Source organism: Oratosquilla oratoria, chromosome 6 (genome assembly GCF_046742065.1).
Source record: "Oratosquilla oratoria isolate Oo_2021 chromosome 6, ASM4674206v1, whole genome shotgun sequence".
Classification (NCBI taxonomy): Eukaryota; Metazoa; Arthropoda; class Malacostraca; order Stomatopoda; family Squillidae; genus Oratosquilla; species Oratosquilla oratoria.
Window position 1 is genome coordinate 58329300 of NC_134782.1, and position 23171 is coordinate 58352470.

General features: G+C 41.0%; 1 protein-coding gene across 4 annotated transcripts in view; it reads right to left on the reverse strand.

The window, feature by feature from the left end:
- Positions 1-3705: 3705 nt before the first annotated feature.
- The window catches only part of zip (myosin heavy chain 10), a 129715-nt gene continuing 110249 nt past the window's right edge, over positions 3706-23171 (reverse strand). For 2 of the 4 annotated variants that reach the window (XM_076187008.1, XM_076187007.1), the window contains 7 exons: positions 20548-21018; positions 20109-20255; positions 19490-19696; positions 18428-18583; positions 17922-18085; positions 12517-12654; positions 3706-6103 (listed from right to left, as the gene is read on the reverse strand). In XM_076187008.1, the coding sequence (XP_076043123.1) occupies positions 5968-6103; positions 12517-12654; positions 17922-18085; positions 18428-18583; positions 19490-19696; positions 20109-20255; positions 20548-21018 (1419 nt within the window). In that variant the 3' untranslated portion in view covers positions 3706-5967. Of the gene's footprint in view, positions 6104-9693; positions 9718-12516; positions 12655-17921; positions 18086-18427; positions 18584-19489; positions 19697-20108; positions 20256-20547; positions 21019-23171 lie in introns of all 4 variants that reach the window. The other 2 variants (XM_076187009.1, XM_076187010.1) reach the window with 2 other exon arrangements.

The window sequence follows — 23171 nt, forward strand, 5'->3', positions numbered from 1 at the left end:
AGCCAAACGAAGGGAATCCCTCAAAGATTTTTGTGACTTTTGTGATGTGGAATTCCGTGGAATTCCAAGAAATGCTACGACATGCAACTGCCAGGTGGCTCTCTCTTAATCCAGCCATCCACCGACTGATACAAACTTGGTCTGCACTGAAATCTTACTTCATCAGCCTGGGGGATGACTGTCCAAAACAACTTCAAGCTTTGTTGAAGCCCAGTAAAGTGTCTGAAGATGCAAATCAAGAAGATGGAGACACAGTGGTGTACCTCCTATTTTGTAGTAATATCCTATCCCTCTTTGAGGAGGTTGTAAAGAAGCTGGAGAGTAATGCAACCACCTGTGTGGAATTATATTCCATCATGGATAACTTCAAGCAAAAACTCACACAGAGAAGAGATGACCAGTTTTATGGCTACTTAACTAAGGTGAAGCTGCAGTACCTCCCTCCACAAGATGTAAGCATGGCAAGGACAGATTTTACTGCATTTCTAAACACAGCAATCTCATATGTTGTCAAATGGTTCAACTTCTCAGAGGACTACTGGCTGTTCTCACTGCAACCTCTCTCTTTGGACCATAACACCTTGACTTTCAATGACATCGAGAAGCTGGCTAGTAAGATCAACCTCATCAATAAAATCAACATGGATGAACTATGATGAATGCACCACATTCAATATCATTCTGAAGAAGTTCAGAGATGCTGAATGGAAGACCAAAGATGTGGCTGCCAGGTGGATGTGTTTTACAAGGAGCTGACCTTCCCAACATGTCTATTATAAGCCACATACTGAGCATCCACTGGATATGTTGAAAGGATCTTCTCCAGGATGGCCAACAAGTGGAGTGAAAGCAGAAACAGGTGCTCTGTGGAACTCATAAGGAGTGAGCTCCTGATCACTCAACTTTGAGCAGTCCTGTTCAGAATTTCACAGCAGTGTTTTGAAAGACAGAGTTACTCAGTGCTGCAAGGAGCAATAAGAAGTACACTTAGAAGAAGAATAAGTAAAAAAGAGGGAATACTATTGACTTGTGTATCCAGCCTTATATAACAATGTTCATTGGTAATAAAGAACTTTAAACATGACTAATTGTTTTCTTGACTACTGACTCCAGAGGCTAAGTGATCTATGAATTTTTCAAGAGTTTGGGCCTTTATAAACAACCGGGTTTCTCCCTGGCCACCGGAACGCACGCACGCGCCTGGAACGTCCCTGGTAGACGGTAGAGGTGTCCCTTATTTTATTTTACAAAAGGTGGCAACCCTAGAGGTAGCAGTTTTTATTTCACCAAATGTCCTTACTCTAACTCCCACCAGATCTTGCCAGCCTCTTCAAGGATAGAAGAGAAGGCAGTTGCAAAACCTCAAAACTAGATTCATAACAGGGAGCAGGCACATGGTGAGAAAGGCAGATGGGAAAGGGTATGGATTTCTCCCTCCAAGTCCACAAACTTATGCCACGTCCACACGGTCAAGCACTGTCCACCGGGCACGAGGGCTTTGCTCGACAATGGGCAAACCATCAAACTGTCTGTTCCCGGCGCCATTTGCGGGCAGTGGATGGAGGGCTGATATCGCTGCCAAACGCATGAGGTGAGGTTCGAGCAAAGTTAGCAAACCCGCTCAGTACAGACCGAAGTTACCTTAACAACCATGTCCGCACCTAGTACTAGTGTGTACTGGTCTCGACAATACGTGCTATTGGTGCTATGCTTTTCCTCGTATTTGTTTCTTGCCTTTGTATATATGGCTCCACTTTCGAAAGAACAGAAAAGCTGCTTATGTTTATTCTCATGCAACTGCAAAACAATCGTTCATTTTCATGCTGCAATTCACGTAAGGTTGTCACAGAGTTTCCCATTAAATCACTTCTTTGTAACCACTCCCGGCACCAGACATGTCTCCGGGATTTCTCGTTTTTCTTTTTAATGCAGGCAACAATTATAATGCTGTAAAGTGCTACCTTCTTTCCAAGTATGGCAGGAACCATAGTTAACGTACCACACTGAATCACTCCCTCCCAACCTCTGCTTGCTGCCAACTATAGTAGACGCAACGAGAACTGGCCGCTAAGGCGGGTTTAGGGAATTTCCCGGTATTGCCACATCTCAACAGATAACACGGCCCGCACACCCTCTCTCTATTATATATATTTATCCATGGCGAGAACGTGCGTGTGGATGCAATGTTTTCTGAATGCAGTGTGGGGGCGTGGCCAGAGAAGGGATAGAGTGGCAACGTCGCTCTCTCCCGCACATGTGCCATGTCCACGAATCGAGGAAACGAAACCTTTGTATAGAAAACATTGCTTTGATTTATACCTCAGTGGTGGTGTGTGACAAAAAATTATAATATAATTATATGTGGCAACATTATAAAATCATAAAATAAAGTTTAAAATAAAATAGAATTATACATACATACATACATATACCAAGGCTTTTTCCCCCTTCCAAGGGAGGTAGCCAAAAAGGGAAAGGCATAAAAACACTCCCACCCATTTCATCCCTAAATACACTCCACACCCCTCCCACCCTTCCTCTCATCTGAGCACCTCCTGGATGACGGGTCATCCCTGAACCCTGCCAACCGCCCTGGGTCAGAAGCAGTGTCGCAAGACACAGTACATCCACAGCAAGGCCGCTTCATTTAATCGGCGACCCCCCCTCTCCGTCCCCCTTTGCATATAAGGAGAGGACGGGGAGAAATCCCTTCGGGCTGCGTCAAAATTTACTCACACATACTACCCCACCCCCCCGCCCATTCCTCCTCATGCAGTCACAACATCATCCATATACAACCATTCTCCACTCACCTCTGTCTTCCGTCCTCTCCCTTCCTTCCTCAACAGACATTCCCCTCTTCCCCAAAGCCCCCTTCACCCCATCCATCCACCTCATCCTAGGACGTCCCCTCATGTTCACTCCCTCCACATCTGCCTTCCATACCTCTTTTACTAGTCTTTCTTCACTCATTCTTTCCATGTGTCCAAACCATCCTAATATTCTTTCATCAACCCTCTCTCCCAAATCCTTTTTCACCCCTGTTCTCCTCCTCACCTCCTCATTTCTCACTCTATCTAGCCTAGTAACCCCCACCATACTTCTCAGACACCTCATCTCAAACACATTCAAACTCCTTCTCTCTTCTTCTCTTATGTTCCACGTTTCTGCCCCATACAGTGCTGTTGGCACAATCACTCCTTCATAGAATTATAAAATAATTATATGTGGCAACACAGGGGGAATCTCCGTGCTCCGCCCTAACGGCCAGTTTTCGATGCACCGAGTATAACCTCCAACCACCATCTTCAGCCGTGTGGACACTTCGCGGGCAGAGTATGCGGACTTTGTCCAGTAAGGGCAAAGTCTGCCAGGCACAGCTCGACCGTGTGGACGCGGCATTAGATACAACTTTTAGCATTTTATCAAATGAAAAATTCTATACTTTTTTGAGTCATTTTTCGTACTGTATATACCTTATAGTACAATCATGTACAATTCAAGATTTTGCATGAAAACTGTGGTCCAAATGTACATCAAGCTGCCCATAATATCATAACCTTGGAGCTAATGAAAATTATTAGCCAATCAAACCTACAGCAAAATTTTGGCTCAATGTATCTTACTTCTGAGAAATACTCATAATTACATGTTCCAAAGTCGCAACACTACAGGATGTATATATTCAGGAAAATGAAAACAACATTGATTAAGGCCTTTATTGCTATAAGCCACTTTCCAATAATTTAACATCACAAGTCCCAGCTCAGAGCCTTCTGTAACTGCTATGTAAACAGCTCAACTCGGGCACCAGACTAGTTCTCAACAGTCTACTGCTCCTGTCAAACTGAAGCAGCCTCCTCTTGAAGACCTCACTCCCCTGCCTACCCTGCTTGGCGGCCAAAATCAAATTACTGGCTCAATTAAAGATATACCTTAAATGTGAGCTGGCTAAAAAAAAAATATATATATATATATATACCTTTAAGTGTGAGCCTAGATCTAAGTAAAGATATCAAATGCAAATAGCCATATCAAATCAAAGCACCTTGGAAATTTTCCAGATTAAAGAAGAAAAAATAAAATAAAATAATAATAATGAATAAACAAATTCCAAATAATGGTGATGAAGCTCACTGGAACATTATGTAGAACAAGAAGCTTGGATTGTGGAAATGTCTACACATGGCTGCACTTGTATTTTATTATTTTTCTTTCAATAATCACTGGGTTAATGGAGCCATGTGGACATCTTAATAGTTAACAGCAACAGTAAAATACTAAGGCCACTTCTAGGGGGACAGTTTCAAGTAGGTGCCTATTATGCTCACAAAACAGGTGTGAAAATATATTGGGAACTTGATGGAGATTAAGCACCAGGAGGGAAAATTCTTGTTTCCACGGCTTTTATAACTTCAACTCGTCCGCCTTCTCAATAAAGCAACGGCAGCAACTTGTGCATCAGCTGTGACAATTGGGAGAGATGAAATGGTGGTGAATCCACTGCTCCCAAGTTTCAGTCACACTACTGTGCAGTTACTCTACCCAACTGCTTTTGGCTTTAACATACAGACTTTGTATAAAAAAATGCTCAAATGCAATACATACTATGAGGCAAATATATAACAAGGGTAAATATGTGGAAAAGTACCTAGTTTCTAAATGTTAATAAAACAAAATATTGAATATAGATTCCAAACAAACAAATTCTTGGAAGCATTGGTGAAAAATATTAGGTCCTGGAGTGTTCAATTCCCAAAGTCTATCATTACCATCTGCCACACCTCACGAACAACTTTTTGTTTTACGAACCCCACCAGGTGATGAACCACTTACTTGGAGCCTGTCTACACGCCCCCTTGACAATGGATCTGACCAAGCTTAAGCATGGTGGCTGCAGTGGTGCATAAAGTGTTGAACTTTTAGCAACTTTCCACCATCCTCATACCCAGAACCACTTAGCCAAGGGTGTTGGAGACCAAAACCCTCGTATTGGGAAAACGCTAGTGACAGGACCCTGACATTTGGCGCAGGACATGAAAACTAACCACCCCCCCCCTCCCTTTCCTGTTACTTGCCTACCCTGCTGCCACACGTGCCAAACTATAGGACAGGAATGTCTTAATTATTCTTCCTGTCCCTTACAGAAAACTGGAATGTTAGAGACCTTTCTCCTAATTAATAGTCCTCTGTCGTATATCTACACTCGCATGATGACTTAACTATTACTTTTTTCAACATTCTTGGCAATTGTTTGATTCACAAGACCATAGTGTTTACCCATTTGTAATTATAAGTGTATACACGTGTCCGTAAGAATACATTTGATCATAATGTACTCACAAACACTACTAATATACACATATGCTTATGTTTACAAAACACCAGCATACATGTACATACATAAATCTTTACACACTTTAAGCACACAATCACACACACCTTTGTAAAAATTTGAAAATTTTATTAAACCATCCTATCGTCTTGTGTTCCAAGACTCCATTCACATCTAATATGCACAAACATATTCACATTGTACGCACACATACATCACAATGTGCGTACTTTACGAGGGTCATGTTCAGAAAATAACTTCATTTTAATTTACATTTGCTCTGGTATATTCACGAAGGGTTAAATATCGTTTAAATAAATATTAGATTTGGCCGAATGAAGGTTTACTTGTAACTGATAAGTACGTAATACTTTGGGCATGTCACCAATGGTATCAGAGTGCCTGTCATGTACATTTCTATGTAAGCACTCCACTGCACCATGTTACACACACACGCATGCCATTATGCATATTGACAGTAAACCACGAAAGGAGAAATGAAGAAGTACACTGCTTAGTGATGACTGCAATATGAGCAGAAAGCCAAGGTTTCCCTGCAATTACTCCTTTTGCATGGCAACACACCAAAGAGGAATGATCTTCGACATGTGAACCGAAGTACCACAGCACACTTATTTTGTGGCATCATCATCTCCATCAACAGAATCATCTGCATTTTGAGAATCATCACTGGCAGCAGCAATAGATCCTCGCTTAACCGACAGGAACTCTATGCGAGATGAACTGGTCAAACCACCACCCCCGCGTCTGTAAAGAAACAATAACAACATAAATATGGGTCCAAGCCTAGAAATATGTTTAACCTACAGCAATATTTCCTGCAGTTTTGCTACAAGTTATATAAATTATTTCAACTTTACAATCATGGCAAATGTGGTTCAGATATTAAATCCTCACATTTGATATTTAATTAAGAAAAACCCATGGACTCTAAGAGTATGTCCATGAGCAAATAAGACCTCTAAAACATATAGCCTATAATATGTTAAAAGTGTGTGCATATATATATATAATGTGTGTGTGTATTTACCTAGTTGTATTTTATGGGAAGAGAGCTATGCTCGTAGTGACCCATTTTCATATCTCTCCACATCCAGTTTATTCTTAAAATCGTGTATAGTTTTGGCATTCACTGTGTGCGTTTGTGTGTGTGTGTTTCACTGTGGTCTCTGTGTTTAACTCATGATTGACAGCAACTACCCTCCTGGATGAATGCTCAGATCCTGTGTGTGTGTGGACATGTTTCACCGTGGTCTTCTGATTGACAGCTATTACCCTCCCAGATGAGAGCTCAGAACTTGTATGCATGCATGTGTGTGTGTGTGTGCACACATGTGTGCCTAATGTAGTACACTGGGTTAGAACAAAGCTCATTGGTTCCTGTCTCTACAACTATCAAACGTTGCCTAAAATCCATTTACATTGTTTTATACATTTTTATACATACTCCCAAAGACCTTTTGGAACATGTAATCATGAATGAATTGAATGTAGATATTGGCAAGCAGAGATGTGTGGTTGACCTGGATCACTTTCCAATCTGTTTCAAAAATTTAAGCACCTCCGTGGAAAGCGGTTTCACAATATTTGAAGTAATCCGTTTTATCTTTTTCTCTACCACAGGTCTTCTGCAAAAGAGACCTGTCAACAGATTGACCGACATGATATTATTATTTTTAAATCTTCCCTCATTTCTTTTGCTGCTCTATGGATGACTATCATATCTCTCCCAATTTTAATTATTTCATCTCTTTTCTTTCTCTCACTGCCACTTCTTTCATCATCATTTATGCATCCCTCCCATCTCACCACTATCATAACTTCTATCCCCCACCAAATATTATACTTTCCTTCTCCCACTGAATGTCAACCTTTCCATCGAGGTTGTAGTCATTAACCTCTACATTAATGTATGCTTCTTCCCACCTTTTCAATTCATTATTTCTTTCCTCTCAGGATATTTTCTTCAACACCACTCATCGTTTTATCTATTACTCCAGTAAATTTGTTATATTCCATTCTCCCTTCCCTCCCCACCTTTCTTCTAATAATTTTTCCTTCCAACATTATATATTCTCACCCATTTTTTTAAAACTAGTCTTTGCTATTTTCCAGTCTATAATCTCAGCGTTTTGCGATTTAAAACCCTTTGATTGAATGTGCCCCTCCTTGTACATATTTGCCTAATTTATTTCTCATACGTGTTCCTCATTGTCCACAATTACTTACAATTTCCTATGCTTGCCTGTTGCTGGTAAATAATCCTCTTTCCATCGGACAATAATAACTCGTTAGTTTTGTTATTTTTCAATCTTGATCACCATGCCACACTCTCCCTCCTTTGCTATTCCATAACTTTTTAACTTGTTCCTCATGTGCATTTTCCACATGAATAAAAAAGGAACAAAACATGCATGCACATCCACAGAAATAATTTGACACAAACATACACTTCTAAATGGTGCAACATTGAAGTGTTTTTAGACCACGGTAAACTTTAGAAGCCAAAAGACTTCTGGTCCCTGTTGAGGCTTTGTCCTGCAAAACCCCGTGTAATGGTGCACAACCAGTTTCTCAAAACTGGAGTTAAACTGATAAATCAAGTTTACTCTGTATACTCACTTTCTGGTGTATGCCTGGATCCATACATCTGGATAATTCAAATCACCAATTCCAAGTGAGATATAATATTACAAGTGTCAAGCTCCATAATGCTCATCAACTAGGTGGCTCCCAACCCCTATGAACCATTAAGTGATAGTTGTAAATCGAGTAAGGCACGGAGTTCCTCACTAAATCACTTGAAAGCAAGGCTGTTGCTTACAGTTTGGAAACCAATGCTACAGACTAGTTTTGACCTCCCATTCTTTGAATTAAATATCCTCAATCATAAAAATAATGGCTACTCCCCAACAAGGGAAAAAATTCAACAGTAAGATAAACATTGTGGGAAGGAATGAGGAAAGGAGCGAGTCGAGTTAACAATTGGGAGGCTAGAGGAAGGAAGTGGCAAAGGAGAGTACAAGAGGTAGGAGGAAGAGGAGGAGGAGGAAGAGGAAGTGAGTATGGTTAACAAAAGGGAAGGAGGGAAGGGACTGACTGCTGCAGGTAGTAAGAAATATGAAGATACCAAACAACTGGATGAGCAGGATTTGTATGATCAACAAGAATACATTCCATAGAGATTTCTTCTCATCTGCTCTATACATTCTACAATAGACAGAGGGGTTGCCATATCACACAAGCAGTGGGGGCAAACCAGCTCTAGCTGTTGGGCCCTGCTGTGGAAGCAACTGTGCCAACAAAGGAAAGGTAAGTTCTGTCTTAAGCAACGTGGTCATGGTTTAAGGATAAAGGTAACCCTGTGAAGGTGATGTTTGAACCAGGTTGAGGGAAGAAAAAGAAAAGGATGATGAAGATTTATATGGAGGACCAGACTTCAGGGAGGCGGTTAAGCCTGGATGTAGAGGACGGAAGCTACTGGCAACAACATTTAAGAATGAACAACCTCACCAGGAACTCAACTAAACACTAACATATGCAACTTCCATAAGAATATATTTTCTCTTTCATTTCCTAATTCAGTCCTTTGAAGCAACTTTCTGTTTCTGGCCTTTCACTCCAGCAAACCAGCTCCAGCTCTGACTATCATTTCTTTGGCTTCATTAACTAATTCTCATGTTTCTGGTCATCTGTTGCATTCCATGTTATCCATTCCCTAACTTGTCTGTTTCCTAATTTCCTTGTATTATTGTTTATATTGTTTTAAGTTTTTGCTTAAATTCTTTATTAGCTGTGTCTGAGTGTTGCTACTTGGGGAGGTCTGAACTGAAGGTAGTCCAAGTTCTGACTGACAGATCATAGTAACAGCAAACAGTATTACATTAAATTTCTCTATTCCAGAATTTACTGCATCTGTGTACGTGTGTGTGTGTGTGTGCGCACACGCATGAGCATGTACATCTGCATGCATTTTGTTGTATACACAAATTTGTGTGTTCATATGTACTTTCTCTAGCCTAACTTAGCTGCAACAGCTTGTCAACAAGCTTTAAACTCAAAACAATATTGCTTTGATGGTAACAAATCTATACTTTGGGGGATATATAACTAAACACCCAAGCTCTCCAGTAGTTAGACCATTCTATCAGTCTCTACAAGAATGGCACTCTCTACACTACTTTTAAACATCAACTAAACCCAACCACTAGTTCTCATACCAACTGGGTTGAAAAGTTGAAATGAAACTTTGAAAATGAGAAGCCATGCAGGTAAAACATCAAGAGTGCAAACTTGCATTTCAGATTGAAAATGGGAAATAAAGGAATACTACTAACACATGAATCTTCTTGGAAGAATATCTGTGAACAAAAGAATGTTATTTGTTATTCTGACAAAATAAGGAATCAAAGCTATAAATTAAACATCTTTAACGTTTCCTAGGCACTGCAATCATGCACTTCTGTAATTTCCTCCCAGATAAACGTGGGTCATGGTATAAGGGTTCCCCATCTTCCTACAATGTTTTATAAACATAAATTGGCACATCTAAATCACATCTGAAAAGCCAGTATATCTGCATAAAGAATTTTGTCTAAACATGAATGTAAAATTTTCTTAACATTGTTTATAATTTCTACGAGAAATTATGAGTAGATTTGCAAACATTAAATTTTTTATGAATAGCCCCATTTCTATCAAATGCTTTTAAATGAAAGCTTTCACAAGTGTGTGTGCGCATCCGTTAATCAATCTGTAGTATACAGGAGTGGAGCTATGTTTATTGGGTCCCACATCTATCTCCATTTATCATACCGCTTTAAATTCATTCTTGTTGGCCTACACTATAATTAATTTACACATGTCCAAAGTTGTTTCCCAACATCTTTAAGTACAGCTGCTTGCTCCATTGTTTTATCAAAACACTACTGGTGCCAGCACTAAGCCCCACTTGCCACCAACAACCCATCCTTCACTACTGTTCACATACAAGCCTTTAAAAAAAAATAATCCAATCATTCAAATGCCCTAGGTTTCTCTTAAGGAGAACCAAGGCTCCCAGCCACTAAACACACCCCGATTACTGCCCTTCTTAAGTGTCCCCAACAGCTTTGAGAAACAGGCTCAAACACAGTATCATCTGCTAATGACTGGTACATACATATACCAAAGGCTTTTTCCCCCCTTACAAGGGAGGTAGCCAAAAAACAAAGGCATAAAGACCATTCCCACCCATTTCATCCCTAATACACTCTCCACCCTCTACCCTCCCTATCTTGGCACCTCCGGGATGATGGGTCATCCTTGCATCTTGTCCACTGCCCTGGGTCAGAAGCAGTGTCGCAAGACACAGCACATCCACAGCAAGGCTGCTTCATAAAATCAGCTACCCACCTCTCCATCTCCCCATGCAGAAAAGAAGAAAACAGGGAGAAATCCCTTTGGGCTGCGTCAAATTTTTCTCACACATACTACCTCACCCCCCCACCTCCACCTCATGCATCACAACCTCATCCATATAAACTGGTACATTTCCCAAACCCTTCCATGAAACATAACAGGACATGAGTTATTTGCATTTTCAATATAAATACTATGACCAACCATACATATACCAGTCTTTTTCCCTCTTACAAGGGAGGTAGCCAAAGTCAAAAGACATAATTCCACTCCCTCCCTCTCATCTTGGCTCCTCCTGGATGATGGGTCATTCATCCCTGCATCTTGCCCATCACCCTGAGTCAGAAGCAATGTAGCAAGACACAGCACATCCACAGCAAGGCAACTTCTTTTAACTGGCGACCTCCCCCCTCCACCCAGAAACCTTCAGGACTGGGAGAAATCACTCTGGGCTACATTAAAATATCATTAACATATAACCACTTCTTCACACCCCACTCATTCCCTTCATAACAGTACCATCCATACACATCCATTCTCCACTCACCCCTATCTTCTGCCTTCTCCCTTCCTTCCACGATAGACATCCCCCCTTTTGCTCAACACTCCTTTCACCCCATTCATCCACCTCATGCTCAGTCAGCCCCTCATGTTCACCTCATCCACCTCTGCCTTCCAAACTTTTTACTAATCTTTCTTCACTCATTTTTTCCATGTGTCCAAACCCCTCCCTTTCCAGCCAAATACAACCCCAAGTACCTAAAACTATCCACTTATGCCTCTTTCCTGTAAGACACTTCCAAATTGTTGACATCCTCTCCCCTCATACATCTCATCACCTTACTTTTACCTTCAACTTTCTCATCTCACATACCTTCCCAACCCACTGCCCCTCTGATCCTGCCACAAGTAGTGTCGTCAGCAATCGACAACTGGCTTACCTCCCACTTTTCTCCATTTTCTTTAACGATCTCCAGTCCCCTGCCCATTACCCTTCCATTTACCTCCTGCACCACCACATCTGTACATATTGAACAGCTATGGTGATATGAGACATCCTTGATGTAGTCACACCTTTACCTCAAACAACCACTTGCTATATTTCTAACACAGGCCAACCATACATACATACATACATATACCAAAGGCTTTTTCCTCCTTACAAGGGATGTAGCCAAAAAGAAAAAGGCATAAAAACCATTCCCACCCACTCCATCCCTAATACACTCCACTCCCCTCCACCCTCCCTCTTATCTTGGCACCTCCAGGCCAACCATGCCTACAATAATTAATTGTTCAACTACAATTTGTATCTATCCCATATTGACAACTGTTGGATATTCTCCACATTTATTTTGAATACCCTAAACTTGCAACAATCTAGCCCTACACCATGACCCCCCACATTTACACATGAACCATAAACCAAATCCACAACAAACATATTCAATTAAGCTGGAGATCTGCGAAGGTAAAACAAAATTAATCAAACTTATTTAAGGTTCAACCTTAAAATTAAAGCTAATAGTATTAGAGAAAAACATGTCATCTTTTTGCCTCTGACATCCTGGCTGTCACAGGTTTGGGTGTTTTTAGTGCAATGCTGTTTGGGAGACTCACAATCTGGAAAACTATTGAGAACTATGTACTCGGTAACAATGGATTAGTTGGGGGTTCTACAGGGCAAGTACAAGGGAGAGGGTGTCACACGATGCACACGTCACACTCAGCATCCCAGCAAGAAGGCTAAGATAACAAACTTGGCATCTTGAACATCAGTGGGTTCCTGGACAGTTCCAAGAACATTCGAAGATGAAGCATTACGGCTCAGCAGCTGATCGAGCCCACGATTTGCCTTTTTCGTAATCTGGTTTAACATCTTTTCTGCTTCTGCTTGACTGCAACAACCAAATATGTAAATAGCTAGAACAAATAAGGAAGCCTTTGAGAAATATCTAACTACTGCAATTACACAAAATGTTGGGTCCGGCAGTTCCTGGTTGAAGGATGATGATGTCACCAGTGAGGTAGCAGCAACATCCTATGGAGTGGTCTAGCAATACCTGGCTTAAGCTCTATAGCATCCTTGTAACCATTACTACATTGTGTTCACTTGATAAAATTACATGTTCTTACTTCAAGAACCCATACAATAACTTCCATCCCAGTTTGACAAATTTCACATGCACTTAGCAAAGTATATAATCCTGCATATTTTAGAAGCATCTAAAGATACCATGCAGCAACAGCAGAATCTTTGAATGGAAAAACATAACAGGGGCCAAGTGAGGAAAACTATAAATTAACTTAAGAGGAAAGATCATTACAAACGTGGATCAAAATTAATGTCAACCCCTTTATGATAAGAGAATTGTTGAAAGGGAGAAATTAATTTACATTCTGAAGTCTAGCTTCCCACAACTTTGGTGAAATCCAACAATTAAACAATGACTTCATTTGTCCTGGGGCTGTATCCACATATCAAAGCTTGGGTGTACACAGTATTCAAGGAGGAGGCAAGAATGAACAGTGATGTGCATGAAAGGTGACTTCTTCACTCACGGAAGATCAATACAGTGAAGTAAGAGTAACTGGAGTTTATGTTGTATGGTTCCATATAGCAACCAAATCTACAAAACTACACATTCATCTGTGAAGAACTGGGTTGTTTCCCAACTATATACACAGATGTCAAAGGCATGGAAACACAACATTCTTTGGTGTAAACCCATTATTTCTACTGGTATACTTGTCAACCATACGAATAAAAAACTAAGTAGAGATACATATCTAGGAGATACAAAACACTCCCTCAAGTCTCATACCTTTATCTCTGAAATATTATGCACACACATTGACAAAGTATGGTTATGTGGTAAGGGCTGAAGATACACTAGATTGATATAATTCTCAGACATACAAGAACCCTTGTATGGGAGGAAAAGATATACAATGTCCAAAAACATAGTGGATATGGAACATAAAGGACTGTACAAGGAAATTAAAGGAATCCAAAGCAAAGTTGAAAAGGGGTAGTTTCATAGTAGCACAAGTCTCTTGAAAGAGGGAACTGATGCGACAGATCGATTTATTTTAATAGTAGGATACACAATACACACACGTATAAATAAATTGAGGCAAGTGTTAAAAAAAGTGGTTTGTGTGTACAGGTGTATACAATGTACATTACTAAATTGAAACATTCAAACAACTATCTAGGAGTATTTGTAATGATGGACTGGGAGATACATGAAAGGACAGAGTATAATGCTGTACACAACAGAAGTAGGTGGATGGATAGACAAAAGCAGGGCAGAAGCAGTCGAAGAGAAAAATAAAATCAGGTGACCAGTCAGGAAAACATGCAGGGACTCTTTGGCTATAACATGAACATGCAGAAAGATGACAAGACAACAAAGTGCATGAGAAATGTGAAAGATTAACAATATCATGATGACTTGGGTGGGTTTTAGGCAATTTGATTTCAGAAGAAAGCTGAAGATAAGTGTGGGTAGAGGTGGGGTGGTGAGATGTGCAAGGGGTGAAAGTGGCAGTGGACTGGAAGTGGGCATTGAGGGAGAGCGACTGGAGAAAGTGGATGGTTTTAGATACTAGGGTGCAAATGTGGCAGGAAAAGGTGGAGTGAAGGTGGAGGTAGAATGTAAATTGAGAGAAGCGAGTAAATGCCTTGGTGGTTTAAAGAGTGTAATGAGGAATAGACATTTGGGAATGGATGCCAAGAGGAGACTGTATGAAGGAGTGATTGTGCCAACAGCACTGTATGGGGCAGAAACATGGAACATAAGAGAGGAAGAGAGAAGGAGTTTGAATGTGTTTGAGATGAGGTGTCTGAGAAGTATGATGGGGGTTACTAGGCTAGATAGAGTGAGAAATGAGGAGGTGAGGAGGAGAACAGGGGTGGAAAGGGAGTTGGGAGATAGGGTTGAAAGAGTATTACGATGGTTTGTACACATGGAAAGAATGAGTGAAGAAAGACTAGTAAAAGAGGTGTGGAAGGCAGATGTGGAGGGAGTGAACATGAGGGGACGTCCTAGGATGAGGTGAATGGATAGAGTGAAGGGGGCTTTGGGGAAGAGGGGAATGTCTGTTGAGGAAGGACAGGAGAGGACAGAAGACAGGGGTGAATGGAGAATGGTTGTATATGGATGATGCTGTGATGCATGAGGTGGAATGGGTGGGGGGATGGGGGGTGAGGTAGTATGTATGAGCAAAATTTGACGCAGCCCGAAGGGATTTCTCCCCGTCTTCTCCTTTTATGCATGGGGGGGACGGAGAGGGGGGTCGCCGATTTAATGAACTGGCCTTGCTGTGGATGTGCTGTGTCTTGCGACACTGCTTACCCAGGGCAGTGGACAAGGTGCAGGTATGACAAGAGGGATAAGTATGATGAGAGGGAGGGTGGAGGGGTTGGAGTGTATTCAGGGATGGAATGGGTGGGAATGAATTTATGCCTTTTCCTTTTTGGCTACCTCCCTTGTAAGGGGGAAAAAGCATTGGTATATGTATGTATGTATGTATATGTATGTAGGTTTCATAAAAGAATGGTTCTATGCATCAAATCTTAACCTTTTCTTCAAGAGAGGTTGATATGCTCTGGAAACTGTAAGTGAAGTCTGTACCTTGATCTAGAAAAAGCATTTGGCAAGATACCCGATTAATGTGAAACCAAAATACATACGTTTGAGGGACTCGTACAATGGATGAAAGATTTCAAGATGCATAAAAACAGTTGTGAAGGACAAGATATCCAAATGGAGAGAAACAACTAGGGTTCCATAGGGCTTCATTCTGGGTTCTGAAATGTTTCGCATATAAATTGACAAGATAAATGGGGTTATGCAAACCTAATCCCACATAATGCAAGGATCATAACAAGAAAATGTGCAAATTGCTACAGGAAAATCAAGACAATATAATTGGAGTCAGGAGTGGAAAATTAAATTCAACGGAGGGGAGTACCAAAACGGGAATAAAAAAATTACTAATGCCGAGGAAGAAAGTGGCCTGAAAGTCTGTTATGGAAAATTTGTCACCCCAAAACATTTACTGGAGAGATGCTGCAGACAAATGCCACTGGGGAACTTCACTTTATTGGCAAAATTATGAAAATATTAATAGACTGGACTGGAACATGCAGTAGAGAAAGAAGAAAAAACAGCATGATGACCAACTTTAGAACTATGAAAGACATGGACAAGACTGGCACAGGTCTATTTGTATGGGATGGAACAATAAGAGGAAATAGCAAGAAACTTAAAAAATTAAATGTTTAAAGGATATTCTGTCTAATATACCAAGTTCCCCCCACCCTTACCAGGGAGGTAAGGATATTAAAGATTAGAGAAGAAGAAATAAAAAATAAAAAATCATCATCCATGAAATACAAATAAATTTTAAGCAGTTTCTGGAAAGACTGAACCCCATCAACATAGCCTGTATATTGTAATAATGTAAACAAAGGAATGAATATCCATATACTAGACCCTTACCCTATTATATAGGGTGCTGGCAATCAAAGCTTAAAATAATGAAATATAAAATAACTGAATATCTGGAAGGAGAGAGAGAGAGAGAGAGGGGGGGTTAGGGAACATAAAAGCACAAGGTAATGGAAGTAGAAAATAAGCAGTGTGAGAAAGAAGAGGTCATAATACAATTTGACAGTATTATGACCACTTCAATTGGGTACTGGTCATTGTCATTCCTATGGAATCTAACTATCAAGGGCCTCCTATGAGGTGGAAATATTTCAAATCTTGGTAGGTACATCAACTTAACATATGTACACAACTTATAAAACCCCCTGGGTACTCGTTTTCCACGGGAGACAAGAGAGTAAAAGTACACATCACTCAGGGACAACTGAACACTAGCCTAAAATTTGGTTTCTGGTTTACTCAGTTTTCTTGAGTTAGCTATGCATCAGTATCACCAATTGCAGTCAAGCAAACTGGTTTGTTTTATTTTCCGAGTAATACTAAAATATGTTAGTGCACTTGTATTAGATCTAAAATCATCTCCCCCCCCCTAATTCAACTTAAAATATCATCAGTAAAGTAAAATATAGACCTGCAAGTGCATGTATAGTGCCACTTGCCCAATTGTGGGCACACACCTACCCACCCTACAGGCTCTTTCCATGGAGATGACAGACTCGCTGGCACCCTATCCAAGCTGGCCATGACTACAGGACAAAATCTCACCTCCACAAGACTAAACTATAGCACTTTAGTGGGTGCCAACAACATGAAAGAAAAAGCAGGCATAGTTCTTTGGCTCCACAGAACCTATAGTAGGTACTTGTTTGTAGCAGGTACTGTGAAGTATGAGGGAGAGTATATGCAGGGGGTGAAGTACAAGGGATTAACATCACAAATACACATGCAGGAGACAAATAAAAAAGCATACATCATACAGGGTGCAACAAACACTGCGCTGACACCATGATCAAATAATGGCATCTAATAGAAATAAACTATGCACTACATACACTTTCTGTGCTACTTTTCAGGTGCATTAAGAAATTAAAAAGGATTGCTGGGTACAGGTTACAATACACAAGCTTAAAAGTTGCACAAGTAGGCACATACAAAGACAAATGCAGACTTGACAAACTGTATTCATGATCCTCATGTAGCCAATAAGAAACGCCAAAAGGATTAGAATATAACAGGGTTTTATAGTCGGTCTCTTGAAGATGTAAAAGATTCAGAGTTGTTAAGGCCAGATATTTCAGCAGCTATGTAGAGAAAAAAAAACCCATGGGTGGACATTTCCTTCGTTACAAGCCAAAACAAACTTTCATGAGGATCACTTTTTGTTCTAAAGTTTCCAATACTGTGGATGCAGCTGCCTTCAAAAGCTCAAGACATGCATACAGCCATGCTTCAATCTACTTCTCCAAATACAAAAATGTCAACCCAAGGATGAAGTCAATGGATGGATTATACTTTTTAAGCACTTTATTTGCCTTGAATGAAAAAATATAATCCCAAAATCCTTCTACATACATGAACTTAAGATAATAAATTAAACTTCACTTAAACAATACAAGGTTTGCTCCCAACACCCCGTTAAAAGATCCCTCACCCTTACTATACTATTCCCCTCACTAAAGGCTCCTTCCCTTAACACAACCCCCTACCTAAGCTTTGTCTTGAGCGAAGAGATTTCTCTGCTCTGAGACTCCTGTGCCTCCATCATGTCCTCCACTTCTCGCTGCGCCTTTCGCCTCTGCATCTTCTCCTTAGACAGCTCATCCTCTGCCTCCTCAAGGTTGCGCTTCAACTGTTTTACACGAGCATTCGTCTGGAGAAGGATAAAACAAGTTAGAAGGCCTTACCATACTAATACTTGATCTCCAACACATGGTAACTTTTGGCTACCTCTAAGGACAAACATGCTTGTGATTGATAGATTGATTATATATATACCAACCCAAAACTTCACTATCCAAAAATGTACTTTAACTTGGCCCCCACCTTAAGCCACTTTCAATTTATTCCAAACTACAAGTCAAACTTGTCCCATCTCCATATGACATCACATTTCCTAAAGTACAACAACTTAAAACCATCCTGTCAAAAAGAACTTTCATTTTGCCTATTAAGACATATTGTACATTTACTATATCAATGATCAAAATCTTACCTTATCCAGCTGCTCCTTATACTGATCAGCATGTCTACGCTCATCCTCAACCTGCATGACGAACTCCTTCAATTTCTTCTCTAACCGGCGGTTGGCTTTTGCTTGGGCAAGACGTTCTCTGGCTTCAACTTCTAACTGTTCCTCCAAGTTGCCCACCTGAAATCAAGGAAACTTCATGTTAAGGATAGCTTTGACAATACAATTCACTCTGTCTCCATTATCAAAGATCCCTAGTATCACTAAAAGAGGAGAACACGGGTGGAGAGAGTTGGGGTATATGGTTGATGAAAGGGTATTGGAATGGTTTGGACACATGGAAAGAATGAGTGAAGAAAGATTAGTAAAAGAGGTGTGGAAGGCAGAGGTGGATGGAGTGAACATGAGGGGGTGACCAAGAATGAGATGGATGGAGTAAAAGGGGCACGGGGAAAGAGAGGAATGTCTGTGGAGGAAGGAAGGGAGAAGACAGAAGATAGGGATGACTGGAGAATGGTTGTGTATGGATGATGATGTGATGCATGGAAGGGATGATGTGATGCATGGAAGGGAGCAAGTGTGAATGATACTTTGAGGCAGCCTGAAGCAATTTCTCCCAGTTTTCTCTTTTTCTGCACAAGGGAATGGAGAGAGGGGGTCACTGATTAAATGAAGCGGCCTTGCTGTGGATTGTCTTGCTACGCTGCTTCTGACCCTGGGCAGTGGGCAAGATGCTGGGATGACCAGTCATCCAGGAGGAGCCAAGATAAGATGGAGGGAGGGGAGTGAATGTGGGGATGGAATGGGTGGGAGTGGATTTTATGCCTTTACTTTTTGGCTACCTTCCTTGTAAGGGGCCACTGGTATATGTATGTACACACTAATACACAAATCAATTTGGTAAATTTGATTGCACGTCACAAATTCCTCTAAGAGGGAGCTAGGATGATGCCTGCTTAGGAAGGGCTTTGCTAAGTAGGGAATTTAATGTATACATGCTAACACTACAAACTCACTGCCAGGCCAGACTAGAACCACCTCTATACACACATAATTAGAACTCAAGTACTTCACAATACACACTACCTTGGATTCCAAACCAGCAATTGTGGCCTTGGTCTTTGATCTGATTTCCGCTTCTAGCTCTGACAATTTGGCCTTCAACTCCTTGTTTTGTCTTTCCAACATTGACCGCTGGCCTTCTAGTTTGACAACAGAAGACTTTTCGCTGTTGTGGTCCGTCTGCAACTGCTCCATTGCTAGCTGGTTCTTGCGCATCTTGTCCATCAGAACCTGGTAGGGCATAAATCTTTAATTATAGGTACTTCCACAACCATTCATAAGAGTTCTACCATATTTTGCTGAATATTTTGGAAACTGCACATTGAAACAATGATAATCTTGAAATCAAGACTGGCACTGTTTGACCAATACACATATTCTGATTAATTCTGTACCTATCTATGTACCAAAACCTTCTTCTCCCTTGAGGGAGGTCTACCTATCTGTATACCAAACCCTTCTTCCCCCTTATAAGAATGGTACCAGGGAAAAATTAGTCACTCAAAGAAAAATAAAAGAAAATGTATATATATATAAAATAATAATCATAATAATTCAGTGTAACCTTTTAATAGTAAAGGAGCATAGTGAACTTGGTATAAAGAATGTGGTTATGTTTAAGCTAATCACTGCCAAAACTTGCCTCAACATTGCTCTGTTCCTCCTCCAACTCTTCCTCCAAGGACTGGATTCTAGCTTCCAGCCTCTTCTTCTCATCAGCACTCAAGTTTGCTCTGGAACTGTACTGGTTGAGCTCCTCTTGAAGTTCATCTCTCTCTACCTCTGCATTCTGCAAGGAAAATGATCATTTGTGTTTGTGTTAAGAGTAAAATCCCAATCTGCAACCAATATACACATTAATAAACCTATACTGTGTGAAATTGTCAGTTACCGATAAGTCTACCAAAATATACACCATGTAAGCGCCTTTATTAGCACATGGTTTTGCTTATTACGGCTTTATCAAGTACAACATTGGTAATAAAGGCTCTGTCCTCATGTGGCATATATTTTGATAAACCTAGACTACAAGGAACCACTTGAATACTACACATTTTCAATCCTTAGTTCACATGCATTACCTTTCGAGCTCTTTCTGCAGAACTAAGGTCTTCCTGGTACTGCAGCACTTCCGTCTCCATACCCTTCATCTTCCTCTCAAGGTCCTTGTATTGACTTGAAATTTCCTCACGAGCTGTTCTGCACTCCTCAGCCTCTCGCTGGTACTCCTTCATTTGTGATCCAATCCTCTTCAGCTGCTTCAATGCGTCATCTTTCACCTTTATGTTCATTTCTAACTGGCCTTCCATGTCCTTGAGGTCACTCTCCAACTTTTTGCGTGCTGTTACTGCTGCTGTGCGTTGTTTGCGCTCCTCTTCGAGCTCAGCCTCCAATTCTCTCAGCTGCTTGAGGAGACCTCTTCTCTTCTCTTCACCCTGCTCCTCACGAGCAGACAGATCCCTCTCAAACTGAGCCTTCATGGCCTGCATGTTGACTTCAAGTCTGAGCTTAGCATCTTCTGTTAATTGTAGTTCATCTTCCAATTCTTCAATCTGAAAGACATCAGGAGGTACATTCAACAACAGGCATCTAAAATTATATATATATATATATATTTGAATATTGAGGGAGCAGATTCTCTTGTAAACAGGTGTTGTTGAAATCGACAGCATGAAGGAGGTTGTTAATCTTCTTCTGCGTACTTTCAAGCTTTCTATATACATACATACACACATCATGGACAGGGATAAACAAGCACAACATTCCAAGTAAAAATGGAAAAAGGATTTCTGAAATTACTGGTTTTTAATGTACACATGTATGCACTGCAGGCTCAGAAGCCCAGGGTGACAAGTTCTCTCAAAAGTGCCAAAACCCATCAACATTGAGAGTTGCAAACAATTCCATCCATATACACCTAAAAACATTTTCCATTCCTTACCCTCAAACATACGGCAGCCAACCCCCTCCCACCGATTCTCTACCTCTGGAATGAAGCCTTGTCCTGTCTGTCAAACTGTTTGGGTCAAAAGCAATGCAGTAAGGCAGAGCTCTTCCACAGCAAAACCTGAGAGCCAGGGCTGCAATATGATTAATCTACTGGTTCATCGTATGGCAACTACCCACTTAATTTAATTAAAATACTTCAGAAAGCTGGAAAAAATGTCCCTTCATTCAATGATAACTTTTTGCTTTTTCCCCTCAATCAGCAGATATTTCACATTCATGCAAATCCACTTCACCCTATCCATCCATCCCATACTCAGTCTTTTACTCTAGCTGACTCCATCCACTTCTGCATTCAATTTCCTCTCTCTTCTTTTTTAAGTCAGTAGTAGTAGTTGTGATATGGTTTAACATGACAAACTCCTCCCTAATGGAAGGCTAGGACATTGCCCCTTTCAGAGGACTTTGTAGCGTTGAATTTAATGAACCATGCCTTTGGTTTAACTTTGCTGGTGGCAGGATTTGAACCGCCATCCTCTTGACCTTCGCCACAAGTAACGACGCCCTAACCTGCTTGGACAGTAGCCAAAAAGGAAAAGTCATAGAATCATTCCCACCCATTCCATCCCTGAATACACTCCACACCCCTCTACCCTCCCTCATATCCTGTCCACTGCCCTGGGTCAGAAGCAGTGTCGCAAGACACAGCACATCCACAGCAAGATCGCTTCATTATATCGGGGACTCCCCCTCTCCGTCCCCCCATGCAGAACAGGAGAAGATGGGGAGAAATCCCTTCGGGCTGCGTCAAATTTTGCTCATACGAACTACCACACCACCCCTCCCCCCTCCCATTCCACCTCATGCATCACATCATCATCCATATACAATCATTCTCCATTCACCCCTGTCTTCTGTCCTCTCCCATCCTTCCTCAACAGACATTCTTCATTCATTCTTTCCATGTGTCCAAACCATCCTAATACTCTTTTATCAACCCTATCTCCCAGCTCCCTTTCCACCCCTGTTCTCCTCCTCACCTCCTCATTTCTCACTCTATCTAGCCTAGTAACCACCATCATACTTCTCAGACACCTCATCTCAAACACATTCAAACTCCTTCTCTCTTCCTCTCTTATGTTCCATGTTTTTGCCCCATACAGTGCTGTTGGCACAATCACTCCTTCATACAGTCTCCTCTTAGCATCCATTCCCAAATGTCTATTCCTCATTACACTTTTTAATCCACCAAGGCATTTACTCGCTTCTCTCAATCTACATTCTACCTCCACCTTCACTCCACCTTTTCCTGCCACATTTGCACCCAAGTATCTAAAACTATCCACTTCCTCCAGTCGCTCTCCCTTAATGCTCACTTCCAGTCTACTGCCACTTTCACCCCTTGTATATCTCATCACCTTACTTTTACCCACATTTATCTTCAGCTTTCTTCTATCACACACACTCCCAAACTCTGTCACCAACTTCCTCAATCCCTCCTCTGATCCTGCCACAAGCGCAGTGTTGTCTGCAAACAACAGCTGGCTCACCTCCCACTTTTCTCCATTTTCTTTAACCATCTCCAATCCCTGACCCACTACCCTTGCATTTACCTCTCGCACTACCCCATCCATGTATAAGATGAACAGCCAGGGCAATATAACGCATCCTTGACGAAGTCCCACCTTTACCTTGAACCACTCACTCTCTCCATTTCTAATCCTGACACAAGCTCTACTACTCTCATAAAAACTCTTGT